The 22,086-nt window shown below is 50.1% G+C and overlaps 1 protein-coding gene and 1 long non-coding RNA gene across 18 annotated transcripts in view; one reads left to right on the forward strand and one right to left on the reverse strand.

Moving 5' to 3' along the window:
* The first annotated feature begins 1,435 nt into the window (after nucleotides 1-1,435).
* Nucleotides 1,436-9,655, forward strand: LOC144578121 (uncharacterized). The gene is made up of 2 exons (XR_013523291.1): nucleotides 1,436-1,588; nucleotides 6,362-9,655. It is a non-coding gene; the product is annotated as an uncharacterized LOC144578121 (long non-coding RNA).
* The window catches only part of DENND2B (DENN domain containing 2B), a 204,613-nt gene continuing 187,866 nt past the window's right edge, over nucleotides 5,340-22,086 (reverse strand). For all 17 annotated transcript variants that reach the window (XM_078340451.1, XM_035265722.3, XM_035265721.3 and 14 more), the window contains 9 exons: nucleotides 20,089-20,166; nucleotides 18,998-19,138; nucleotides 14,257-14,405; nucleotides 10,833-11,010; nucleotides 10,554-10,595; nucleotides 9,182-9,293; nucleotides 8,377-8,616; nucleotides 7,443-7,529; nucleotides 5,340-6,117 (listed from right to left, as the gene is read on the reverse strand). In XM_078340451.1, coding sequence (XP_078196577.1) covers nucleotides 6,083-6,117; nucleotides 7,443-7,529; nucleotides 8,377-8,616; nucleotides 9,182-9,293; nucleotides 10,554-10,595; nucleotides 10,833-11,010; nucleotides 14,257-14,405; nucleotides 18,998-19,138; nucleotides 20,089-20,166 — 1,062 coding nt within the window. In that variant the 3' untranslated portion in view covers nucleotides 5,340-6,082. The remainder of the gene's footprint in view (nucleotides 6,118-7,442; nucleotides 7,530-8,376; nucleotides 8,617-9,181; nucleotides 9,294-10,553; nucleotides 10,596-10,832; nucleotides 11,011-14,256; nucleotides 14,406-18,997; nucleotides 19,139-20,088; nucleotides 20,167-22,086) is intronic.

Consider the following 22,086-nt stretch of genomic DNA (forward strand, 5'->3'; position numbering starts at 1 on the left):
ATGTAGTGAAACCCCAATTTAGTTGGACGATTTTATAACAAATGTATCATTTGGGTTTGCATCTTCCATTGTGCTAGAAAAGATTAGAAATAAGCACTCTCCATTAGGACCCATAGAGGACTCTTTATATGGAACCTGAGTTTAAGGATCCCACACTAAGTGGTTAGTAATGATGAATTAAAAGACTCAATTTAATTCTTGGTCTCTACCCAATACCTATGTGATTTAGGCTTAATCCAATTTCCTCATCTTTAAAATTTAGGTGGAACTGCCTACTTGAGGACTACATAGATTAAAATGGAAACCATGCACTTAATTTTTGTGTTTGACTTAGTAACTTAAGTCCAAACTCTTATGGGAGCAGATAGGAGTCAGTCAGTCTCCATGGGATTGTCAGTGGGAAGTTGGTCCAAGCAGAGGGAATAGCAAAACGAGTTCAGGAAACTGATTGGGGAAGGTTAGGTAAATGGCAAGTGCTGTGGTGGTGAGAGAATACTCTGGCCAGGCCATAAAGGACAACTACAATGGGAGTCTGGAGGCAGAGCCAAGGAAATGGGAGTGAGTATGGAGAAGGTACGATTCAGAAGGCATAATGGACGAGAATTGGAGTGGGGCCGACCACAAAATGATGAGGCAGGGAAGGAGGTAAAGTTTGGGAGGAAGGATCGCTGGTCCCTTAATGGCTACCTTCTTCCCCAGGAGTTTGTTAGCATCCAGAAGCCATCCCTGGCCTAGGAAATAAATGCTGATTTCGTTGCTGGCTTGTTCATTCACCAGAAGCTATAACTAATAACAGTTCTAAAAACTTTGTTCTATGTGCTGAGGAATCAGACTAAAATAGTTTTGAGCCCTAAGTCCACCGATGCCAGTGCTTTCTTGAACCCACATTTACTAAAATTTTTTCATGACTGCTAAGCTTTGAATAGTCTGCTCTGTATTCGTAGAGGCTCATACTAGCGATCTCTAGTGGCTGGCTAAAGCTTGAATTGCAAAGGATATAATTTCTGGTCTAATGTATATATGTTTTAAATGTAGTTGCGTTCAAACTTGGGAGCTGCAGGTGCAACTTGATTTTATGACAAATGTCTGCTACATAATTTGCAAAAGCAGTCTTCATCAGGGGCAGCTAAATCAGGCCAGTTTAATTCAAATAAATGTACCGCTAGACTACTGAGCTGTTAACTAGTCCGAGAACACACCTCAGGGGCCGACGGCAAGTCGAAAGCGCGGGCTGAAGCTGTGCGGTGCCCGCCTGGCGGCTCCATCGACCTTTTTCATCAACTCAGCGACGTCCCCACGACACAGACAAAATTTGGGGTCTTTCCTCGGCTCTTGAGAACCACTTCCGTTGTCAGTTTTTACTTCCGGAACACCTCCGCGCCCCAAACCGGAAGCACCGCAGCGGGGATGTCTCTGGGCTCGCTCAGCCACTTCCGGCAAGGGTGGGGCCGGCCCGTGGTGCGCGAGCGCAGATACCTCCCCGGGCGAGGCGGGAGGTTCAGCTCCACCCCTGGTCGCTGAGCGGCCGTGGATCCCCTTCCAAGCGGAGGAATCGGCTAACCTCGCGGCACATCCAGCTTCGCTTGGGGTGCGTTTACCTTTACGTAAACTTTCAAGATTGGAGCCTCCAGACTTTGTCTAAAAGGTAGTGAGCGTTAGCCACGTTCAAGGGCACTTCAGGCGAAAAAAGAAGGTGCTTGTACACGAATGGAAATATTCTAAAAGAACACAAAAGGAATTTCCTCTTACGACCTTAGGGAAATGAGGGAAACGATGTATGTTTTGGTGCAATTTCTTTTTTCAACCCAATGCATATTTTCCTATTAAGAGGCTATATAAATGGAGGGGAAAAAAGCCTACCAGAAATTGCCAATGCTGAAAAGTAGAACTTTCTCTTTCGAGAGTTTTCATGGCCTTTTAAATCACACCCCCATCTCCACAGGCAAATTTGTTTTGGAATGCATACCACATTATCTGGCTCTAGAAACGTATTTTGTGTATACAAAATATATACAAAAACGTATACAGCACCCCTGGCAAGAATATAGGTTAAAGTGTATATTTAATTCCTGGTTCTATTTTACATCCCAATTTTTATTTTCCTCTCATTCCCACCTTGTTTCAGATACCCAGTTTGTGTATCCCTGTAAGTCATTTTGGGTACAAAGTAGGATATAAGTATTCATATGAAAAGCCATATTGTAACAAAAATTTAACTGAGCTGTGACTGATCACTTTCTCGGGTCGTGCTATGGTGCGGATGTGGTTTGAAATCTGGCCCACAGTGTGGCAGTGTTGGGAGGTGCAGCGTATTGGGAGGTATCTGGGTCGTGGAGGTAGATCTTTCACAAATTAATGCTTTCCTGCAGGTGGGTGAGTGTGCTCTCACTCTGCTGGGAATGGAGAGCAGGTTGTTTAAAAGGCATCTGGCTTCCTCAGTTTCTCTCTCTTGCTTCCTCTCTCACTACCTGATCTCTTTGCACACACCCAGCTCCCCTTCTGCTTTCTGCAGTGAGTTGAGGCAGCCTGAGGGCCCTCCCCAGGTACAGCTGCCTAATCTTTAACTATTCAGTCATCAGAATCATAAACCAAATAAACCCTTTTTCTTTATAAATTACCCAGGTCCAGGTATTCTGATATAGCAACCCAAAATGGACTAAGATGGGCCCTGATTCCAAAGATTGCAACGTGAACCAGAGATTGACTAATACTGTTAAAGGGCAACTCTTCACAATGCTGCTTTTTAAAAAGCCCAGAATACTTATTTCGAGACTACAGTTTATCAGAGCATTTAGAACAGTGTCATGGGGCAGCCTGCCCTGCATTAGAAGAATTAAATTACAGAATAGAAGAGGGCTGACACTCCTATAAGTGAGGGGACTTCCCTGCTTGGTAGAGGGGACAGCACTGTCGTCCCTGAGCAATTGCCCCAATGTTTTCAGAAAGCCACTGTTGAAGGACAATTGCTCTCAATGGCCACAATACCATCTTTTACGGGAGTGTTTTAGAAACAGTGGGGCTTTTTCTTTTCTTTTAATTAATAGAAATGAAATCTTTACTATGTTGCCTAGGCTGGTCTTAAACTCCTGAGCTCAAATGATCCTCCCGCGTAGGCCTCCCAAAGTACTGTGATTATAAGCATGAGCCACCACACGTGGCCACGTTGGGGCATTTTTGTCACAATCATGGAGGGGAAGTGACCAGGATGCTGAATATCTTGGAATGGATGAGTTGGTCCTACACAACAAAGAAAAATCCACCTTAATGTCTAACTTCATATACAGATAACCCAAAAGTTGATTTTTGTTTTTGCAGTTTTCATATACTTCTCAGTTGTCTGGGATTCTAACTACTGTTTAAATCAGGGGGAGCTCATACTTTGTTTTGTTCAGAACATTACCAAAAATCATTCATTGCAGAAAAGTCACCAATAACTACTCAGTAGGATCTGAGTTCCTGATATAACACTTTCTCCATCTGTATATGTAGTACAGGCATCTGATGATCCAGTACAGCTGTACAAAAACATTTCCATATTTAAATATTATAACAAAATTTTATTTCTCTCCTTTCATATTACAGTTAAGGTATATTTAAGTAGCTTATATTATCTTTAAATTTCATTTCAGGGTAGTAAAGGAGGGAGTTACAAATATTTGCTATTAAAAGAAAATTGTTGGATCTGATAGGGTTGAAAATCATTGGTTTAAAAGACGTCCAGAGATCATGTGAAAGAATGTGGTATGGAAAGAAGCCCTGCATTACTTTTTGTGAACCCCAAACCAGGCCCACTGTACAGAGCCTCCTCTCCCATAAGGCTGCCGGGGCTTGACCATGGCAATCACTTTATAGGCCCTTGCAGCTTATTCTAAGCCGTTATATGCCAGTATTGATTTTCCTGATTGGAACGAGAGCTGCAGCCACAGTGAGGGGGAAGGAGACATACCACTCTTGGATTCACACAAGAGTATACTATATTTTAAAGGTACATAAAAGTGGCAACATTTATGAGTAAGGCTGGATGTGGTGGCTCATGCCTGTCATCCCAGCACTTTAGGAGGATTGTTTGAGTCCAGGAGTTTGAAACTAGCCTGGGCAACATAGTGAGACCCCATTAATACAAATTAAAAACAACAAAATCTACAAATAAAGAATTTACACATATACATCTTGTGATCTGATCACATGTGTAAAGGTTCTTCGGAGCTACGTTGAAAAGCGGGTGGAGGAGCATGGGGGAGGAAGGTAGAGAGAGAGTGCACGTACCTTTTAGGAATGAAATCCATATTTTTCTTAAGGAATCTGCTTCTGTGACTGTGCTAAGCCCAGGCTGGGTTAACAGTGATGACTTCTGGAGGGAACTACATCCCACTCTGAGTCTTCTGGTTGTAATCCTGTCTTCTCTGATCTCAACTGAAGACTCAAAAGGTCTCTCAATCCCTGTCCTCATCTCAGCAAACGGCAGAGCCAGAAAATGACTTTGCCTTATCAGAAGACAAACCCTCCAGTTTATTCTCCGAGACTGACAGCAGCCCCAAATGATGGACAGGTTGGGGCTTGTGCAGGCCTCAACGGAGATAGGGAGAGGGAAGAGGGGAAGGAAACAGGATGGGATCATCTCCTGTTTAAACCAACAAAGGTGGAAGGACAGGAAAACTTTACACCATGGTTCAAATCCTATCAGACCGAAACACAATACCAAAGAAAACAGTTGCAGCTGAATGCCTCACTTAGGAGTTTGCAAAGTCTCTGCTCTCCCAAGGCCTTGGTGGGTAAAAAGCCTAAACTATCCTTATTTCCCACCTTGTTTCTCTCCTTCCTCTTCCATGGAATGCAGAGCTTTCTGTATGAAAACCTAGGGTTCCCATGGAAAAACAATTCACCAAGTGACATGGAAAAGTCACAGGGAAGTGGGTCAGGGCTCTGCCACGCCTGGGTTAGCATTAGCTGGGCTTTACTCCACCAATGTCAGGACACCCAAGACATCTTAGGGGCTGCAGGCTAAAGAGGAAAATGTTAAGATTTCCCTAAAAATGGGGCCTAAGGGGAAAGAGCATTCTTTCCAACACTGGAAACGCTTAAGCACAGCCTGAACAGTTGGCTACTGGAGAGGAAAGCTGACCTGCTGCAACGACTGGGTATCTTCTAACTCTTAAGACCAGTCACGCAACTCAGGCTGGAGTGCTCCATTTCGGGGAGGTCAGTGACTCACACTGAAGCTAACCCCTTCATCAAGTACTCGGTTCCCTGCGTGATGGTGTTTTGTCCCCGAATGGCCAGTCTCAGCCTGTTCCCAGAAGAGAGAACTCTAGATAACAAAGCCAAGGAACACATGAGGCTCTGGGCCCAAACAACTGTACACTGTTTATTAAGAACACCCGTAGATGGAAAGGAGGGATGCCCTGTACCGCATTGTGGCCACAGCTGACTGGGAGCCAGGCCCAGAGAGCAGCGGCAGAGCTGGGGGTGGGCTTCCCATGACACACTGACCATCTCAATGAGGAATGACAGGACCAGGCCTAAGAGCCTGGTACCATGCTACAAATGGGGACTGACTGGCCTTGGCCTTTAAAAACAGAGGGTCTGGGTATGGGGACTACCAGAAAAAAATAGAAAATCTAAGGTTTTTTTAAAAGGTCCTCCTGTACATAACAAGACAGCATCTGCTCTCCGGGGCCCGAGACTGGCAGCAGGGACCTCAGGCAGGCAGGCAGGCAGGCCGAAGGCCTCCAGGGAAGATCAGTGGTTTGGTTGAGACAGTCAGCTGCACAAAACTGGCCAGTCACGAGCACCCAGCAAAACTTCATCCATGTTCTGGCAGGACAGGAAAGCACCTGGCCCCTTGGGAATATACAGATATTTACCATATTCTCTTTGCTTGTTACAAAAACAGTTAAGAAAGCTTACAGCAGATTATTTACAAACAGTATCCCAAGATATAATGAAGGCAGAGGTGGGCTGGCTTGGAGGATGGGATCTGTGGGGGCGGAGCAGCCATAGCAGCCCAGAGGGTCCCGGGCTAGGCCGTCTCCCTAGGCTTCAGGCTCTGCAAGGCACTGGACTCTGCTACTGAGAAGGGGGCTTAATTCTTCTTGTGGAGGAACTTCATTTTGTTGCCTGTGGACCAGAGAGGACAAGAGAGAATGTTCAGTGTTATTCCTTCCAACCTCTACTCCCTCTACTCCTTGTAGCCCTGGCCCTTTCAGTGGGAGAGGAAGGATTAGGAAGACTGGATTATAGCTGTGATCTGATCCAGGGCAGTGAAAACACGTGAGAGCTGTAATTAGGGCACTGGTATTAATCGCTGTGTGGTTTTGGGCAAGCCACTTAACCTCTTTGGTTTCAATTTCTCTTTAAATAGAGACATGCTATGATTCTACGATCTGGCTGGCTGAGCTCCCTGCAGGGACAGGAGGTTTTTGCAGGAAGGGCACTCCCAATGCTGCGTCTGCAGACCTGTTATGGTCTAGAGGAAAGCTCACTGGCTCCAACGGCCTTCATATTTACTCAAGAAGGAGTGCGCAAAGAAAGACCTGATGTATGTGAGGACCTGTGATTCCTCTTTGTAATGCAACTTGGTAAATATAGCTGGCCCTCCATATACATGAGTTCTGCATCCACGGGTTCCACATTTATGGATTCAACCAACTGGAGATCAAAAATATTTGGGAGAAAAAATGGATGGTTCTGTCTATACTGAATATATATAGACTTTTTTTTCTCATCATTATTTCCTAAACAATATAATATAATATTTATTTGCAGGTGGATGTGGTGGCTCATGCCTATAATCCCAGCACTTTGGGAGGTCAAGAGGGGAGTATTACTTGAGCCCAGGAGCTTGAGACCATCCGGGGCACCATAGCAAGACCTCATCTCTACAAAACAAATTTTAAAAATAGCCAGGTGTCATGGCACACGCCTGTGGTCCCAGCTACACAGGAGGCAGAGGAGGGAGGATCACATGAGCCCAGGAGTTTGAGGCTGCAGTGAGCTAGGATTACACCACTGCACTCCAGCCTGATTGACAGAGCAAGACCTTGCCACTAAAATAAAATAAAACAATTTACATTATATTAGCTAGTATAAGTAATGTAAAGATGATTTAAAGCATATGGGCGGATATGCAAAGGTTATGTGCAAACACTGTGCCATTTTATAGAAGGTACTTGAGCATCTGTGGATTTTGGTATCCTTGGGTATCCTGGAACCAATCCCCTATAGATATTGAAGGACAACTGCTGTACAAAATGCCCTTGGAACTCTGGCTGGAACCTTCTCTTCACTATAGGATGTCTATATCCTTCTCTGTCTTCATCCAACATATGTTATCCCCAGTATAACATATGTTGACAATGATTTAGAGTATTTTGGGGGGCACAAATTCCCCAGCCCCTCCCTTTTTGCTGAACATCTATCTCATCAGCAACAAGGCTACTTACCCAAACCTCGGAGAAACTTATTCATTCCACTCTGCTCAGTGTCTGGGAGTTCCTCTAAGTACTGCTCCACTCGCTGCTCAAAAAGGCCTGGGTAAGAGAAACAGGCACAGCAAAGAGAACAGTCACTGGAAGAAGGGAAGGAGAGGCCTATATGAAGGGAACCATGGAGCACAGATGCCAAAAAAGGAGAACGCAAGCATCTGGGGTGGTGATCTGTAAGAGCATCTTACTAGAATTCGGACTGGCTCATCAAAGTGATCATTAGTGACATCTCACAGGCGTTCGCTGCTGCCACCCTGCCTCCCATACACATTCCCAAGCTGCACTAGGGTGAGGAGGCTGCTTCTCAGTTCAAAACTGCCCCAGGTGGACATCTCGTTTCCTTCAGACCACTCTACCATGTGTTCCAAAAAGGTTGTTATACCAAATGGATAGTATTACAGGACAGAAGAAATACCCTGAAGTTAGACAGAAAGATTGTGATGAGATGAAAAAGCCCTAGAGCGAGCTGACGAAAGAACAAAAGACGAGATAACGACCTGCCTTAAGTGAAGACTGCCACCAACCTATGACACTGGCCCAGTGCTCTCTAAGGGACTTCCCAACCCTGGGTTCTCAGAACCCCCAAAATTGCTCCATCTGCTACTTTTCTCTGTATAGAAGGGCATTTGAGGAGGGAGTGGGCCACCAATGGCATGCTGCTCCTAGGTGGAGATGAGTCCCACCTCTAGCCGTGCAGCTCAGCCTGTGCATGGCCTTGTGAAGGCATTAACTGGGACAGGGGAAAAAGGATGCTCCCTTGGAAGTTTCTAACAGAAGTGAAGGGATGTTAAGAGGCCTGGCCCTAGCTCATGTCCAACAGCTTCCATCACAGTACCTGGTTCTTCAGCCCTGCTGTGGGTGAAAAAGAAGAGAGGCGATAATCAAGCCTTACCCTTTGCCCGACACTTTCTTAGCTCCCTGTCTTGGATGAAGCCAGCAAACATCTGAGACTCCATAAAAACCTCAAGAAAGCGGCGGATGCTTTTGGAGGCCACAGATTTGCGGAAAGCCTCTCGCTGAAAGGCCCTCTCCCCCTTCTCACTCTGTGTCAGAAAAAGGGAGTAGTGCCCAACGGTCTCCACAAAGAACCGGATAAACACCTCTGACACCAGCCCATTGAGGGTATTACATTCTGGAAGGGAAAAGAAAATATTCGAGTTTCAGGTCAAGAGCCTGCAAAGCCTTCCTCAATCTTCACCTGGTGTAATCTTCCTCTCCCCAACAAGACTTCCAGCCAATACCACTCTTCTTTTCTGGAAGCTTTCTCTCTTGTGCTCATGGCCTTGTAACTAGTCTACGAGCTGCAGAAGGCCAGAAACTGTGTTCTGAACATGGAAGTTGAAACATAATTGCTGGATGAATTAAAGCAGAAACCAGAGCACCACTTTCCTCACATCCCTCACCCTACGTGATTTTTCTGACTTCCAAGGGACAGCAAGTTCTTTTCATCTCCTGCAACATCTTGAGGCAAGGCCTGAGAGGGAGGAATAATTAGCTTCCCAACAGGGGAAAGCATCTTTGGGGTTGCCACATGTCTGAGTTTTCCTTCCCAAACCTCCTGGGCTAGAAGAGGTGCTACAGTGAGACCAAGTTCTTGCTAATACCCAGAGCCTCATCATCCAGAAAGGGTCTGGTGCACAGAAACAGAGTTCTGGCCCTGCGGGTCCCAGAGCTGACTGCCCAGGCACCATCCTCACCATCGTCGGAGTCACTGTCAGAGTCCTGGGAGATCAGCTCATTCTTCCTCTCCAGAGCCTGCTCCAGAGCCGCCTGTAACTTCCTAGGTAACAACGTGTCCTCGTCATCCATCTGCAGGAGAAAGAAAGCACAGTGACAATAATCATAGCTAACACTGACTGAGCACTTATTATGTGCTAAGACCTGTCTGAAGAACTTGAGTAGATAATCTCATTTATTTCTCCCAATAACCCTGATCACTATCATCAAGCTCATTTTAACATGAGGAACTGAAGCACAGAAAGGCTGAGAAACTTGCCCAAGGTTACAGAGATTAAAAAATGGTAGAAGGCCAGGCACAGTAGCTCACACCAGTAGTTCCAACACTTTGGGAAGCTAAGCAGGAAGATCACTTGAGCCCAGGAGGGAGTTGGAGACCAACCTGGGCAACTTTGCAGGTCCCTCTATCTACAAAACACACACAAAAAAACAAATTAGTCAAGTATGGTGGCATGCACCTGTACTCCCAGCTACTTAGGAGGCTGAGATGGGAGGATCACCTGAGCCCAGGGAGGTCAAGGCTGCAGTGAGTCATGACTGTATTACTGCACTCCAACCTGGGCAACAGTGAGACCCTGTCTTAAAAAAAAAAAAGGTGGTAGAGCCGGTGTGGCATTCACTGGCCTTTGTGACCAGTACTAGCTAGGGCTTCCTGATGAAGTCTCCCCAATTCCTCCATCTTCAGCTCCAGGTGGGAGGCACAGTTGGCTTGGAGCAGGGAGACTGTGGCCAGCCTGTGTTTCAGGAATGAAGTTGGACTGTTGTTTCCGTCTCTACACTGTTTCCATGTCCATATCACTATGCCTGGTACCCAGGGTGTCGCTGGAGTGGAACAGACAGTAAGTACATTCCCACAGGGGAGAGCACTGGGTTGTGCTCCTTTGTAGAGAGCCAGGAGGATTTCCATGACTAACAAAGGCTTTTTGTAGTTGACAACAATGATTGCAGACCTGTACATTACATAACAATCTATAGTTATTTGTGTAACCTCCAGCAACATTTCAAGGCAGGTGTTGTCAACATCTCTGTTTTAGACCTCAGAGGAATTTAGAGGCCTGTCCAAAACTATGTGGCTCAAAGCAGGCAAAGCCCAGTGTCAAGTCTGTGGACTCCCAGGCTGATTCCCAGGCATGCTGCATTCCAGAAGCTGATAATGCCACTGCAAAGGCAGACCCTGCTGAGGTCGAGGATTCCAAGACCAGCTCTCCCACCCAACTAGTCTGTGAGTATGGAACCTAGAGAGCTCAACAAACAGGTTGTGAAGGCTGAGTATTGTGTGTGTCAGCACAGGGTGGTCAGGAGCCCGAGTCTAGCAAGTACCCACCGTCTTACCTGTCGGATGAATCGGTCAGATCCCAGATTCACCATCAGCGCCTGAAAAAAGGAGTCATTAGCGGAGTAGCTCAGGGCTGAGTCCCGCAATGCCCGCTGCCAGGCCTCCAGACCTCCCAGGTTCCCAGGGTCAGATAACAGGAAGAACTCCCGCCAGGGACAGACCTCCCAGGGAGAAAGGATAAGAGCCTGGTAAAGAGGCCCAGGAGCCACAAATAAGATCCCAGCACCTGCTTCCCCCCTACCCTTCCTCCCAGCTGGTTTCCCTAGGTGGCCCACCTCCTCCACAGGCAGCTCCTTCAGTTTGGGGAGGGAGCTGGAGAGCAGCCCAACCAGGAAGGGGGTAGGACAGCAGACGATGTCAATCATGGAGGCCGGAAGGACAGGAATGAAGGTGTGCTGCCAGGAGAAGGGGTAGAGCAAGGCCACCACCGCGTGGGAGCAGCTGGAGAGGGTACTGATGGGCAGACAGAGAGAGACAGCGCACCTGAGCCCAAGCCCAGGACCTTAGAGCTTGCTGGAGGCTCAGGACAGCCTTTAATCCTGAACCTCCCAGTGCAACAAAAATGCTAATGGGGGTCAGGGACCCTGCAGACTAGTGAAGTCCCTATCTTCCCACTGTGGAGGGCCTCAAGGACAACACTGCTACTCTCTTTGGGAACTGTACCTACAAACAGCCATGAAGGTATGCAGCAACCCGCAGGCCAGTCATCTGACAAAGATCTGGAAAAGGGCTGTCTTGGGTTTGGGGGGCACACCAATGGGCCTGTGGCTGAGGAGGCAGGAGGTTTTGTAAACCCCTGGGGCCAGTGAATGTGGATCCTGGGTACCTGCCCCCATCCCACATCAGAACTAGGTGAGAGGGACAAAGAACTTGTGGAAAACCTAAAACATCAGCAACGGAACATGAGCTGGCTGGACCTACCCCTCCCCTCTCCAGCCAGAGGCAGACCCCAAGCAGAACAGGAAGGACATCTTTTCTAAGACCCTAAATTGGCAGAACTTGAGTACCCGGCCAGGACAAGAAGAGGACAAGAACAAGACCCTGGGATCTTCCCTCCCAGAATGGTCCTGCAATGTGCTCAGAGGCAGCTGCAACCACAGGAAACAATAGCTGTATTCACAGTCCCATGGGGGCTGGGCTGGGGGGGCGGGGTGGCAAAGAGGAGGCTCAGCCCTGAATTAGAGGGTAGAACCTTCAAGAAAAGAAACCTCATGGTCCAGGCTCTCTTAGGAGCCATTAAGGTCAGGCCAGGCCAGGCTGAGGCACCAATGCTGGGCAGTCAGGGGCTTTGTTGGCTGACAATGACCATGACTGGCACACAGCAGGGACCTTTTGGAGCTGCTGTACCCAGCTCATTCCAGCTGCTGGGCTGGATTTCTTCACGAGGGCCTGATGGGCCCACAAAACTGTGAGACACAGAAGCACTGAGCCTGTGATGGGAACAAGTGAGGGACAGTTTTCCTTTCTAATCCCTGGCACTCTGGAAAAGTCAGCAGCCCTGGTTTTTCTTCCTCCTTTCTTATTCTGGGCTGAGGATGGGCCTGGGTTCCTGCCCCGATGAGGGCAATCGAGAGTTCCTTTTCAGGGCTCCTATCAACTACCCTCTCATACATAGGGAAGGAAATACCCCAGGGATTCAGGACTTAGTGGAGGATAAACCAGAAGGGGGATTTTCCTTCACTGCCCTCCTCTCAGCACCTGACATTAAGGTGGCTTAATGAATAACCAAATGACCACTCTAGAGAAACCACTGCTTGGGATGGATTATTCTTTGACCAAAAGAGTATATAACATGTTGCCAGGAACCCATTTTGTTGTTGTAGGAGTTAATAAGAAATTATTTTAGGCAGATAAAGAGGAAAAATTTTTGTTTCTTCCCCCCCCACCCGAGATGGAGTTTTGCACTTGTTACCCAGGCTGGAGTGCAATGGCGCGATCTCGGCTCACTGCAACCTCCGCCTCCTGGGTTCAGGCAATTCTCCTGCCTCAGCCTCCTGAGTAGCTGGGATTACAGGCACGCGCCACCATGCCCAGCTGATTTTCTGTATTTTTAGTAGAGACGGGGTTTCACCATGTTGACCAGGATGGTCTCCATCTCTTGACCTCGTGATCCACCCGCCTCGGCCTCCCAAAGTGCTGGGATTACAGGCTTGAGCCACTGCGCCCAGCCCAATTTTTGTTTCTTTTAAAGCAGCTCCAAAAACGTTTCTAGTCTAGAAGGAAAGCCCCCAGCTCTTAGAGTTGGGCACACAACCTTTGATATGCAACTGCAGACCATCAGAAACTGGGTCCACCCAACATGGACCCACTGCTGTCCTCTTGCCCTTGCCCCCACATGTGCCAACAACATGGCTGCCCTGCACATCCCCATGTGTGTAGAACATCATGGCACCCTGCTTTTGCATATTCTTTTTTCTGTTTCTTTTTTTCTACCCAACCAGTGTACTAAACATTTGCATATTAAAAGGCTAGGGTGGGAGGGCCAGCTTTTTCCAGGGTCTCCGTGAATGACAGGCCTGGTCAAACCAATCCCTAAGCCTTATGCAAATCAAACACCCCCTCCTCCAGCCTTCTTACAAAACTGGCTGCTGGTATCCCTAGCACTTGGGGTTCCCTCTCTCAGCTTTGGAGCCCCCCTCCCTCTGTCTCTACACAGGGGAGCTTCTGCCGTCTTCTCATTTTCTTCATGCCTGTTAAACTCTCTGCACCTTAAAACCACTCCAAGTGTGTCTGTGTCATTTTATCTAAAGCGGCATAAGAACCAAAAACCCTCGTGTTCCTCTACTCGTCGGAGGCATATCACTGCCCTGCCTGTCTCACCCCCACCTACCTGACATAAGCTTTGTTTTTAGACCTTGGCTGTATAGAAGAGCTCCGACTTCTTCCTTCCTAGAATGCCTCACATCCAGTGACCGTCACTTCTGCCACCCCTCTCATGGCCACAACCAGACCTTCTCAACACCTCTACCTCTAAAATCCTAAATGCCAGCATTTCAGATCAACACTTGTGACCCATTCAGCTCTTTTCTTACTCCTCCTAAACCAGCTCCCCCACTGCCCTGGCACCTCCAGGCCCTTGCACACCGTCTATTTCCCCATGTGGGCTGGCCAGCCTTCCTCACCCTCTCTCCTCTCTGCACCTCAATGCCCACACCACATCCTTCTCCCCAGCCCTCCCAGTGCCCAGCCCTGGGCCACTGCAACCAGTGCCTTCTCCAGCGACACCCTCCACATGACCCTCGCTGGCCGGCTCAGCATTGCTCACACTGTCCCAGTCAGTGCCCTTGCCCCTTCCTCACAGTGGCTCTTTCCTCAAACTCAGCATCCCACAGGGATGGCTTTGCCTCCCCCTCCAGAAGAAATGCAACTATCTGCCAAAAATCTCACTCAGTTTCTTACCTTTCCCCTGTACATATACCAGCACCTGCTCAGTCTTGGATATTACAAAGAAGAAACACCCCTCCCTCTTCCCTCAGGCCAAGCCCTCCACAGAGTTCTTGATCCCACCATCTGTGTGCTCCCAAACCCGGCTGCCTCACCCACCCATGGGTGCTACCTTTCAATCTAGTCTTTATCTCCATACACACAGTCCCACGCCAGCACAGGTCTCCAGCAACGCTAAGCCTCCTAAACACTTGCTGATTCACTTGTGGGCGTGCCTTCCCCCGCTCCGCTCTTCCTTGCCCATCTGGGCCCTACCTGAGCTTATCTGCCACAAAAATGACCCGGCGCTCCAGCAGCAGTGAGGCAAAGATTCGGATGAGCTGGCGCACACTGAGGCAGGTGAAAAGGCACTCAAAGTCCACGTGCTCCAGCCGAGAGTCCATGGGCCGCCGCAGCTCTAACACCTGCGGGAGAGCGATGGGAAAGCGGGTTGGGCCTGGCCAAGTGGGTGCCGCCCTCCGGCCCTCCACAAAGCACCTGGAGGCTGCTTCCCCTTCCCATCTGCTCTTTTCCAGGTCTCTCGTCTACCCTGCTATGCAGTGAACCCCTCTTCTCCGCCCTTCGGACTAGGGCTCTGCTCTCATAACACTCACACACCTGGCCTCTGGCTGAGGGCTGCCTGTGAACATGAAGGCTCCAGAAGGAAGGGGTTGAGGGACTATCCATCAGGAACTCAGGAAGGGAGGAGAGCTGACTGCTCTTAGAGAGAGGGAGAAGCAGGGAACCACACAGCTACATCGCTAGGGTCCTCCTGCCCCTCTCCCCAGACAAAGGTCTAAGCCCCCAATGCTGACTAGACCCCACTGCTCTCTGGGTCACAAGAAGAGCAGCATCTCTGCATCTCGGGATCTATTCCCGGCCACCTCTGGAAAGGAATGCTAGTGTCCTTGCTGCCATGTCCCCTCCCTTTCCGGCTAGAGTTTCCTTCCCGAGGCGGTTTGTCCTGCCATCTGGCCTTTATCTCCATCACCTTCAGTCCTGTGCCAGGCAAAAGGAAAACATAAGCAAATGGCTGGCCATTCTGCACCCTTGCCAGGAAGCAAGACTGTCTAATCAGGGCCGGGCCTAGCCCTCTTCCCTCCAAAGGCTGCTCCCAAGGTCAGCAGTAAGGTTCAGAGAGCCACTTCTCCGGGGGCAGTCACAGGGGTGGAAGGTAGTGAGTGACCCCAGCGGTGAGGGCAGGAGGGACTGCTGACACTCAGGCTGTGCCAAAGCAGCTGTCCCTGGTGTCTGCCTGGCCTCATCCTTGGTCCCACAGCAGGTGTGTCCAGCATAGATGTACAGGTCCTAAAAACTGGGGGAGACACCAGTTCTCTCTCACTGTCCTATGGCGTTAAAGGCAATGCCCCCACCTCATCTCACTTGTTCCTCAGAGTCTAAGCAAGTGAAGGAGTTCTAACTCCTAACTCAGCATGCATCCTTCTGGGCCCCAGAGAAGCATCAAAATGGGCACAGGGCACCGTGACTCTGTGTGCACTGTCTCTCCCACCTGATGGTGAACTCCCAGAAGGCCCAGGAATCCACCCTGGGTACACCCCAAATGGTCAGTGAATGTGGGCTCAAGGAATGCAGTACCACATGACACCAGAGCCCTTTATACCTGCTCCAGGCCCTGTCCCCACCCCAAAAGTTGCAAGCTCCCTGCATGCAACCCAACAGGCTCTGCTCTCCAGGACCCAGCCCCTGTCCCTGGGGCCCAACCCTCTCCTTCCCCCAGGGATTGAGAATTCACACAGGCTGCTCCCATGCCCCTGCCTCTTTCCATGCATCCCTGCCTTCAAAGAGATCAAGCCTGGGGGCTGAAGGAGCCGAGCAGTCACAGCCTGAGAGTCTGGTGTCAGGACAGAGGCAGGTGTGACCAGAATCTGCATAGGGGCAGGCAGGACATCTAGGAGGGCAGCCAAGCTCATGTGGGTGGGGTGGGGTCAGGGGAGCCTCTCAGCACAAGGTACTAGACTTCCCAAAGAGAAAAGAAGGGAAGTGTCTTCTGGGCGAAAGGAAGTAGGGCTGAGGGAACGGTGTCAAGTCAGCATGACGAAAACCCAGTGAGGTGGCCAGGGCCAGACACGAAGATAACCCAGGCATGATGGCTGGCTATCAGGACAGGGTCACCTGTGCTGCACCACACCCACCATGAAGCCAAAAGTTTCTCTAAATAAAGGGGAGAAAAGAGGCAAGAAGAAAGCCTCAAGCTAGGATCTGCCGCTGCTCAGCAAGTCTGGTATGCTTTTTTCGGTCAGTCTCCCTCCCACTTGCTACAACTTACTTATTTCTTCTTCTCCTAGAACCCAACATCCACCTCTTACTTTCAAAGGTTGATCTTTCCTATTTTGACTTTTCTTTTGAGATGGAATCTCGCTTTGTCACCCAGGCTGGAGTACAGTGGTGCGATCTTGGCTCACTGCAACCTTCACCTTCCCTGTTTGAGAGATTCTCCTGCTTTAGCCTCCCGAGTAGCTGGGATTACAGGTGCACGCCACCATACCTGGCTAATTTTTTTTGTATTTTTGGAAGAGATGGGGTTTCAACATGTTGGCCAGGCTGGTCTCAAACTCCTGACCTCAAGTGAACAGCCTGCCTCGGCCTCCCAAAGTGTTGGGATTACAGGCGTGACCCATGGCACCCGGCCTGACCTCTTCTTTTTTTTTTAGATGGAGTCGTGCTCTGTCACCCAAGCTGGAGTGCAGTGCAACCTCTGCCTCCTGGATTCAAGTGATTCTCCTGCCTTAGCCTCCCGAATGGCTGGGATTACAGGTACCCATTACCACGCCCAGCTAATTTTTGTATTTTTAGTAGAGACAGGGTTTCACCATATTGGCCAAGCTGGTCTTGAACTCCTGATCTTGTGGTATACCTGCCTCAGCTTCCCAAATTGCTGGGATTACAGGCATGAGCCACCGTGCCCAGCGTGACCTTTTTTATTTTGAGAAAATCAAAGCTATCAGAAGATAATCCAAAATCTACTAAGTCACTTCCTCCTCTCCTAATAAAAGCCAAGCCCTCTGTGGAGCGTAACACCCACATCTTCTCACTACGCTCTGCGAGCCCCTCCTTTTCCTGCATGCAGCTCGAACCTCTTCCTCTGGCGGCCACTCCCACCAGCATCCAAACAACCATCCCTAACAAGCTTCCCTGGCTCCGTATTTCAATTCCTGCCCTCTTCCCTATTTCTCTCCACAGCCACACAGTCCTGAGAAGATGTCTACACAGGCTGTTTCCACTTCCTCGCCCCCATCATTCTCAACTCGCTCCAGCCCAGCTTCTGGGCCACTGCACTTGTCAAGATCTTGCCACGCCTCATCCAGATCTCTTGGTGGTGCCTAATCACCTTGGTCACGGCTTTCTTTTTGAGGTGCTCCTGAGCCACAGCCCTCTCCCGGTGTTCCTTCTCCTCAAACCTCAGGGCTGCAGCTCCTCTTTTGCAGGGCCTCTGCATATTGGGGTCCCCAGGACTGAGGACCTAAGCCCATAGTAGGCTCTCTTCTCTTCCCTATTTACACTCTTTGCTACTAAGTATCTTCTCTTGGGGGTCTTGTGGGTGCCTCAAACTTGACATGTACTCATTTGGACTCTTCCTCTTTCTCCTTACTACCTGCTTCTCCTTCATGTGCTCCTGTCTCAGTACATGGCTTCATCATCTACCCGGTGATCCAGTCAGAAAACTGGGAGTCAGCCTTACAGTCTCTGTGATGACTCCCTATTTCCAATCAAACGCAAAATGCTACTGGTCCTAAAAATCCAACTACTTCCCTTCCCCTGTTCTGCCACATCTTAATCGAAGCTGCCATCATCTCTTGCCTGTACTGCCGAAATAGTAACCTTGCTGGTCTCCCTGTTTTCACTCCAACCACTATCTACATGGCAGCCACAGTGGGCTTTGAAAACATCTATCAGCTGGCCACAGGTGGCTCATGCCTGTAGTCCCGTCAGTTTGGGAGGCTGAGGTGGGAGGACTGATTGAGTCCAGGAGTTCGAGACTAGCGTGGGCAACATGGTGAAACCCTGTCTCTACATAAAAGACAAAAATCAGCTGAGTGTGGTGGTGTATGCCTGCAGTCCCAGCTACTCAGGAGGCTGAAGCGGGAGGATCGCTTGAGCCGGGAAAGTGAGGCTGCAGTAAGCTGTGACAGCACCACCGCACTCCAGGCTGAGCGGCAGAGTGAGGCCCTGTCTCAAAACAAAAGGAAATGAAAACATTTATCAGACCTTATCATACCCCTGCTTTAGATAAAATCCCGGAATCCTTAACTGGGCCTAGCAGGGACATTGTGACTGAGTTCTTGCCTGACAACCCACCCCTGCCCCCACCCTGTCAGCCCTCTGACCAGCACGTGCACTTGCCCAACTTTTGCCTTTGCAGATGCTGGTTCCTCTACTTGGAATAATCTCCCATTCATACCCTTCTCTTTGTCTTCCTCCTCCCACTTCATGTAGTTGCCCCCACTCACCACTTAGGTCTCTGGTAACATGTCACTTTCTCAGAGGAGACCTTCCCTGGCCCCCTAAGTTAAAGCAGACCCCTTGTTCCACACTCTCATAGGGTCCTGTGCTTTCACTTGGCTCTTAACACATTTAGGAATTATGTATTTACATGTAAAAGTGTTTATTATTATAATATCAGTATCTCCCACTAGACTACAAACTCCATGAGGACAGAGCTGTGTCCTTCTAACTCTGACTCTGCACTGAGGTCTGGCACAGTCCCTGATTGAGATGGCACACACTCAGTAACTGTTCAATAAAAGAACAAAAGGAAGGCAGGTGGAACGCAGTGTCATCCATATGGGTCAGAGAAGGCCCCTGGGAGGAGCGGAGAGCTGGGCAACATGTACATTCCTATTGTTCGCTGTTTTAGTCCCTAGTGATTAGGTACGCCGACATGGTTGAGCAAGGAGGGGCCACGATTTGCACCCCGCAAAGACTGCGAGCTTGGCTAGCCAGGTCCCCCTGCCGCCCCAGTCCGTAGCCTGAGAGAAGAAGTGGCAGAAATCCCTACCTCATTGCCAGCACCTGGCAGGAATGTCTTCACTTTGATGGTCTTCCCAGGGGCTGGGAAGGGCGACTCCATGAGACTTCTCATGAAAGGATAGACCAATGCAGCGGAGATCCCACGGCGGCGCTCCACCTCGTCTAGGACCTGTGCCCACCGCCGGCAGCCCAAAGAGGAAGACTGTCAGGGAAGTGCCCTTCCCCTCCTCCTGGGCAGAGAAGAGGGCAGCCAAGCATCTGACCAGGGTGGCCCAGAAGCTGGGAGAAGGGAAGGCAGTCTTGCCAGGATCTGCACACTCTACCCTTCCCATTTTCCTTGGCACTCAGTGACTACTCTGTTCCCTAACTGGCTTTGCTTCAGTCCCCAAGGGTGGAGTAGCTGGGCAAAGGAAATACCACCCAAGAGTCAGCTCTCTGAGCGCTCCTGCTTCCCCAGGGACTCTGGCTCTGCTCAGGGCCCAGGGTGGGCTGTGACAGGGGCAGACACTGCCAGCACAGGAGCTGCGGAAATGCCAGCTGGCTGGGTAGGGAGCCAGGCTGGGGAATAGGAGGGTGCCAGAGGCTCGCTGGTACTTGCTCCTACATTCTCTCTCCTGCTCACTCACACTCACAGGTGGTTTTCTCATCTAAGCTGGCTGCAGATACTCCTGTGGGAGCTGTCAGCTGGGGGAGGGGAGGGAAAGGGGGAAGGAAGGGGAGAGGGAGGGGAGGAGAAGCAGAGGGGGAGGGGAGGGGGAGAAGGATGAGAAGGGGAGGAGGAGGGGAAGGGGAGTGGAAGGAGAAAGGGAGGGGGAGGAAAGGGGAGGGGGAGAAGAAAGGGAGAGGGAGGGGGAGGGGGAGGGAGAGGAGGGGGAGGGGGAGGTGAAAGGGAGGGGGAGGGAAGGGGAGGGAGAGGAGAAAGGGAGGGGGAGGGGAGGGATAGGGGGAGGAGAAAGGGGGGAGGGAAGGGGGAGGGGGAGGAGAAAGGGAGGGAGAGGGAAGGAGAGGGGGAGGAGAAAGAGGGGGGAGGGAAGGGGAGGAGAAAGGGAGGGGAAGGGAAGGGGAGGGGAAGGGGGAGGAGAGGGGAAGGGAGGAGTGAAGCCTGCCAGAGCCTCTTACCTTGGAAAACAAGCCGAAGCAGCCAAGGCGGCTGATGACACAGTACACCTCTGGCAACCGGGGCCCTTTCCCACTTGGCTGGGCCAGGACAAGGAGGAGGAGAAGAGAGACAGACAACAGACACAGAGAATGCATGATTACCATTTCTGGCTCCTTTTCCCTGGGAACTGAGGAGGAAGGACTGCCCTTCTAGTGGAGGAAGACTCTAAGCCTCCTCTAAACCTCTCTGCAACCAGGGCCCTGAGGGAAAAGCTGCCGCTCTCAGGTCAGGCCTCAGCTCTGCAGGGATTCCCAGCCCAAGGTACCAGGCACCTGCCAGGCTCCACAGGCTCTGCCGTTCCTCCCAGGAGGACACTGACAGGGGCTGGCAGAGGGCAAAGCAGTTTGGCAGAGGCTACAGGGCAATCTATGGATGCACATCCCTGAGGCTGGGACCCCAACAGATGGGAAGGACTAGGGTACATCTTTAGGAGCAAGCCATTGTAGCTTTTTAGTGCCATAGGGCGCATTCGGCAAAACATCCCCTTTTTTGGTTCTTTTCTCCCTTTCTTGATCCACCTCCACTCTGAGAGCAAACTGAAAAGAGACAGGAGATGGGAGTTACTATTTACTGAACATTTGCTAAACCTGACTCCTGGGCTTGGAATTTTACAAGAAATTTGTGAGAGAGGGATTATTATCCCCTTTATAGATGAGGCAACTGAGTTTAAAAAGATTAAGCCATTGCCTAAGGCCACATATCTGCAAGCTGTGGAGCCAGGAGTTTGCTTTGGCCCTGTTTGGCTGTCTTACCCTAAAGCTGGCTGATTTCTGGCAGGAAGGAAGGGAAGGAAGCAAAGACACTGGGTGGAGGTTTGCTATGGAGTAATGGAGCACAAAGAAGAACGGGACTTAACAGGTGGGCAGCTGAAGGGGAGACAGGCACTGAGAACTCCCATGCAGGCTGCACTGCCTTCTCCAGCAGGCTCGGCAGGGCTCAGAGGCCTGAAGGGCCTGGCAAGGCTGAGTGGGGAGGGAGCAGAGCAGCAGGTGCTGGCCCCTCATGCAGGCTGCTAAGCAAATGCAGATGGGGCTATTTCAGTCTCCAAACCTGCTGGCCACACGTCACAGATCTAAAGAGAGGGCAGAAGCTGTTTTTGTCCATATTAGGCCTGAAACTCACTCTTGTCTCTTTCCCTCTCCCCCGCCTCCCCTAAAGCCCCAAGTGATTAAATCAAGTATGTGGGATTTGGGTTAGAATCATTGTGTCCAATCTGCAGGAATGCCGAGCTAGTGCCAGCCCCCTTGGCAGGGACCCAGCCCAGGCCCAATCTGAGCACGCCAGGAGAAACATGCTCTTCCCTGGGGGCAGCAGCCCCACTGCAAAGGAGCAGCTCTGCTCCATCTATGCTCCAGCAAAGGCAGCCTTCGGAACACTCCTTCCAAGCCCAGGAGGCCCAGGCAGCCAGAGGCATGCTGGTTTCTGCCTGGCTCCCCACCTGGCATCACTGCTGTGCAGATGACCTTTGCCCCTCCCTGGGCATTCTACTTCTAAACACCCCCTCTCCCCAGTCCACCCTCTCGGGCTGATCCAAGGGTACCAGATTGGTGACAGGACCTGGAATCCCTTCTGGCTCTGTATGACCGTGGGCAAGTCATTCTCCCTCTGAGTTTGGACTTCCCAATCTGTGGATCAGGGATTATAATACCCCATGGGCTACTATGATAATTTTTTTTAAAAAGACATACTTGAAGCATCTAGCTTGGAATGTGACCAGTCCTAAACTAAAGTTCATTCTCTGGGGCCCTCCCTCCTGTGTTGAAAGTTCAGTCTCCTGTAATAGGCCATCTACAGTTCCTCGAGAGGAGGATCCATGTCAAACTCATCTTTACATGTGCTTAGCACGTGCCTGACTCTCAATAGGTCAGGGCTTCCGATAAGGGATGATAAGTGCTTCTAAATGAATGAATGAATGACTGGCCCCAAATCCATGGTTTAAGGCTCCTGCCGTACACTGC

The sequence above is a fragment of the Callithrix jacchus genome, chromosome 10 (genome assembly GCF_049354715.1).
Source record: "Callithrix jacchus isolate 240 chromosome 10, calJac240_pri, whole genome shotgun sequence".
In the NCBI taxonomy this organism is placed as follows: domain Eukaryota; kingdom Metazoa; phylum Chordata; class Mammalia; order Primates; family Cebidae; genus Callithrix; species Callithrix jacchus.